Source organism: Pyxicephalus adspersus, chromosome 2 (assembly GCF_032062135.1).
Source record: "Pyxicephalus adspersus chromosome 2, UCB_Pads_2.0, whole genome shotgun sequence".
In the NCBI taxonomy this organism is placed as follows: Eukaryota; Metazoa; Chordata; class Amphibia; order Anura; family Pyxicephalidae; genus Pyxicephalus; species Pyxicephalus adspersus.
The window spans coordinates 8563540-8569254 of record NC_092859.1 but is presented as its reverse complement, the minus strand read 5'-3'; the positions used below and the strand labels follow the sequence as shown (position 1 = coordinate 8569254).

The window sequence follows — 5715 nt, the reverse complement described above, 5'->3', positions numbered from 1 at the left end:
CAAGCACAACAGCAGACACAATAGCTGATACAACAGTGGCTTCGGAAACAAGCACAACAGCAGATACAACAGCTGATACATCAACAGATACAACATCGACTTCAGAAACAATCACATCAGACGACACAACAGTGACTTCAGAAACAAGCACAACAGGTGTAGAAACTGTGTCTGATCCAACAATAGAAACAGCAAAAGTAACCCTTGTTTCTAGCACAGCAACATCAGTAACTGTCTTTGATACATCAGCTGAAACTACAGTTACTCCTGCTTTAGAAACACATACTATGTCTGATACAACTGCAGGAACAACAACTGTTCTTGAAACTACAGCATACCTATCAACAGTTCTTGATTTAACAACTGTAAAAGTGGAAACATCAACTATACTGGGTTCAACTACAGCTTCAACTGCAGCTGCAGAGGAAACTACCTTAGTTACTACAGATTCCAGTACATTAGTGGCTGAAACTTCTGTGGCTAGCACAACTCCTTCTGCACCTGCTTCTGCTACTACTTTCACAACTGTTCCTTCAACTGCTGCTGAACTTTCTACTATTACCTTGATTAGCTCTGCAACAACAGTGGGATCTACCACCGAAACAGCAACTGAGACTACTATAGTCATTACACCTCCTACAATAGCTGTATCTGAAACTACTGATTTAACCACAACTGCTTCAATTGCAGAGGAATCTACTACTACAACCATCACTCCTACTTTGAGTGAAACTGAAGCTACTTCAACCCCTTTTACAACAACAGATAAATCTACTTCTAGTACTTTGGTTCCAACTACATTTGAATCCGAAACCACTGCTGCTACTACTACCACAACACTTATTACATCTTTAGATGAATCTACTGCAGATAGCACAACTCCTCGTACAGCTGCAATTGCTACTACTACTGCTGAAACTTCTAATACCTTGATTAGCTCTGCGATTTCATCTGGATCTGTTACAACAACAGCAACTGAGACTACTATATTCATTACAACTCCTACAATAACCGTATCAGAAACTTCTGCTTCTACTACAACTCCTACTGAAAGTGCATCTTCAATTACTACAGCAAGCACTGATATCACAACTCCTACTACAACCGAAGCTGAGACTACTACTACAACCACATCTCCTACTTCAACTGCAACTAAATCTACTTCAACAATAAATCCCACTACAAGTGCAGCTGAAACTACTTCAACCCCTTCTACAATAGCTGTATCTGAAACTTCTACTACAACAACTGCATCTTCAACTACTATGGAAAGCACAGCTCCTTCTACAACTGCAAGTGGCATTTTCACTGATATCACAACTCCAACTGAAACTGAAGCTGAATTTACTACTTCAACCATAACTCCTGCTACAACTGCAACTGATTTAACAAGTACAACCTTGACTTCTACTACAATTGAGCCGGAATCTACTACCACAACTTTAGCTTCTACAATATCATCTACTAGTACAACCACAACCTCTACTACAACTGAATCTGAATCTACTGCTATTACTTTGAATCCAACTACAAGTAAAGCTGAAACTATTGCTACTACTACATATCCAACTACAGCTGTATCTACTGTGGATAGCACAACTCCTATTACAGTTGCAGTTGAAACTACCATTACTACTTCAACTCCTATAGCAACTTCACCTGAACCAATTACTACTACTTTGTTTTCCCCTGAAACATCAGCTGAAGATAATACTGCTACGACAGTCCCTGCTACAACTGATGGTGAAACTACTACAACTGTAGTTAAAATTACTGATAGCACTACATCATCTTTTGCTACAGGAGCTGAAAGTACTGCTACTACTGCAACTTCAGCTCCAAGTGAAAAAGAAACTACTACCATGCCTACTTCTGCCACTGCAGTTTCCACTGCTATCACAACTTCTATTGCGGTCGAAACTCCTGCTACTAGCGCAACTCTTCCTACAACTTCACTTAGATCTACTGTAGGAACTGCTGCTATTACAACTCCTTCTGTAACTAATCCTGAAACTACTACCACCTTCATTACCTCTGCTGCTTCAGCTGGATCTACTATAGCCATCACAATCCCTACTACGACTACAGATGACTCTACTTTGGCTAGCACAACTCCTATTACAGCTGCAATTGAAACCTCTGCTACTACAACATTATCTACTACAACTCCAGAGGAAACAACTACTACAAGTGAAACTACTATTACATCAGCTGCTACTACTAAAGCAAGCACAGTTCTTTCCACAGCTGCAGATGGAATTTCCACAACTATCACAACTTCTCCTGAAGCAAAAACTGATACTAGTAGTGTTACCCTTACTGCTGCTACTACAACTCCTATTGTAACTAATGCTGAAACTACTACCACCTTCATTACCTCTAAAACTTCACCTGGATCTACCACTGCTACCACAGAACTAACTGCAACCTCAGCTGAGACTACTATAACCATCACAACCCCTACTACGACTACAGATGACTCTACAGCTGCAATTGAATCTACTACAACTGCAGAGGAAACTACTACTACAAGTGAAACTACTATTACTTCAGCTGCTACTAGTATGGCAAGCACAGTTCCTTCTACAGCTGCAGATGAAATTTCCACTACTATCACAACTTCTACTGAAGCAAAAACTGATACTAGTAGTGTTACCCTTACTGCTGCTACTACAACTCCTACTGTAACTAATGCTGAAACTATTACCACCTTCATTACCTCTGCTGCTTCAGCTGGATCTACCACAAAACTCACTACAACCTCAGCTGATACTACTATAGCCTTCACAACCCCTACAACGACTACAGATGACTCTACTTTGGCTAGCACAACTCCTATTACAGCTGCAATTGAAACCTCTGCTACTACCACATTATCTACTACAACTGCAGAGGAAACAACCACTACAAGTGAAACTACTATTACTTCAGCTGCTACTAGTATAGCAAGCACAGTTTCTTCTACAGCTGCAGATGGAATTTCCACTACTATCACAACTTCTCCTGAAGCAAAAACTGATACTAGTAGTGTTACCCTTACTGCTGCTACTACAACTCCTATTGTAACTAATGCTGAAACTACTACCACCTTCATTACCTCTCGAACTTCAGCTGGATCTACCACTGCTACCACAGAACTAACTGCAACCTCAGCTGAGACTACTATAACCATCACAACCCCTACTACGACTACAGATGACTCTACTTTGGCTAGCACAACTCCTAATACAGCTGCAATTGAATCTACTACAACTGCAGAGGAAACTACTACTACAAGTGAAACTATTATTACTTCAGCTGCTACTAGTATGGCAAGCACAGTTCTTTCTACAGCTGCAGATGGAATTTCCACTACTATCACAACTTCTACTGAAGCAAAAACTGATACTACTAGTGTTACCTTTACTACCACTACAGATGTATCTACTGTAGCTAGCACAACGCTTATAACAGCTGCAGTTACTACTGTTGCTACTACTACAACTCCTACTGCAACTACTGCTGAAACTACTATTACCTTAACTACCTCTGCAGCCTCAGATGGAACTACCACTGCTACCACAGAACCTACTACAGCTGATGTTGAGACAACTATAGCCACAACTGTTACTACCACTGTGGCTGAAACAACTGCTACTATGATATCTCCCACTGCAACATCAGCTGAATCATCCGCTAGCACTTTCATTCCAACTACAACTGAAGCTGAAACTACTGCCACTACTACTGCTACAACTCCTACTTCAGCTGCAGTTGAAACTGTTGAATCTACCACAGCTCTTTGGACAACTAGGGCTGAACCTTTTACTACTACCTTGATTACCTCTGCCACTTCAATTGGAACTATCATTGCTACCACAGTTGCTACTACAACTACAGCTGAAACTACCACAACTCCCATTACAGCTGCAGTTGGAACTTCTGCTTATTCAACCCCTGACACAACTCCTGCTGAAACTTCTACTACTTTGCATTCTTCTGCAACTTCAGCTAAAGCTACCACTGCTCCTACTACACTTTCATCTGAGACTACCATAGCCATCACAAAGCCTACAGCAATTGTATCTGATACCACTACCCTTACTTCAATTGCAGGTATAACTGCAACTTCTGGCACAACTTCCAATACAGAGCCAGATGAAACTATTGCTACGGTGACATCATCCACTGAAACCTCTGCAGAAACTACTGTTTCTATTGAAACTCATACTACTACTACAGCCTCGACTACTATGGCAAGCTTAGCTTCTACAACTTCAGCTGAAATATCCTCTAATATCACAACTACTGCAGCCAAAACTACTGATCCTAGTGCAACCCCTACTACAACTACAGCTGAATCTACTGTAGATATCACAACTCTTACTACAACTAAAGCTGAATCTTCGGCTGCCTTGATTACCTCTGCAACTGCCACTGCAGGCACAGTTCCTATTGAAACTGCAGCTGAGAGTACCACAGCCATCACAATGCCTACAACAACTACATTTGAATCTACTTCTTCTACCACAAGTTCCACTACAAATGTGCCTGTAACTACTACTTTTCGCACAACTCCCCCTACAACTGAAGTTGAAACTACTGCTACTAGTGCAATTAGTACTACAACCACAGCTGAAACCACTATGGCAAGTACAGCTTCTTCTACAACTGCAGATGCAATTTCCGCTAGTAGCATAACATCTACTGTAGATGAAACTACTGCTACTACCACAGCCCTTACTACACCTACAGCTGAATCTACCGTGACTAGTACAACCCTTGTCACAGCTGCAGTTGGAACTGCTGCCACTACAACTGCAATTACAGAAACAACTAATAATTTAATTACCTCTGAAACTTCAGCTGAATCTACCACTACTACCACAGTTCCTACAACAACAGCCACTGAGTCTACTACAACTGTCACAATACCTGAAACAACTGCATCTGAAACTGTTGCTTCTACCACTATTCCTATTACAACTACAGCCATAACTACTACTACCGCCACAACTCCTACTAAAAATACAGCTGAAACAATTGGTACTATGACATCTCCTAAAAGTACAGATGAATCCACTACTACTTTCACATCTCAAACTACAATTGGAGCAGAAACTACTTCTGTTATAACTGCAGCTGGAACAGCAAGCACGGTTCATTCTACAACTTCAGAAGGAATTTCCACATCTATCTCAACTCCAGCTGCAGCTGAAACTACTACTATCATAACTCCTGCTACAACTACAGCTACAGAGGACACCACAACTCATGTTACAGCTGCAGTTGGGACTTTGTCTACCTCTACAACATCTATTGCAACTACAGCTGAAACTACTGCTACCTCGAGTACCTTTGCAACCTCAGCTGGATCTACCACTGCTACTACTTCCACAACATTTCCTACTGAAACTGCAGCAGAAACTACTACTGGTGCAACTACTATCATAACTGCAGCTGCAACTACAATAGGAAGCACAGCTCTATCTACAACTGCAGATGGAGTTTCAACAGCTATCACAACTCCCAGTACAGCTGAAACTACTGTTACTAGCGCAACCCTTAGTACAACTATAGCAAAATCTACTGAGGCTAGTACAACCCCTGTCACAGCTACAGTTGGAACTTCTACTACAGCTTCTATTACAAGTACTGCTGAAACTACTACTACCTTGATTACTTCTTCAACCTCAGGTGGAGCTTCCACTGATACTACTACTATAGAATATCCTA

General features: G+C 41.2%; 1 protein-coding gene across 1 annotated transcript in view; it reads left to right on the top strand.

Moving 5' to 3' along the window:
• Positions 1-5715, top strand: part of LOC140322308 (uncharacterized) — a gene marked incomplete in the record, with an annotated part of 34257 nt that overhangs the window by 17167 nt on the left and 11375 nt on the right. The window contains 1 exon segment of the mRNA XM_072398887.1: positions 13-5715. Coding sequence (XP_072254988.1) covers positions 13-5715 — 5703 coding nt within the window.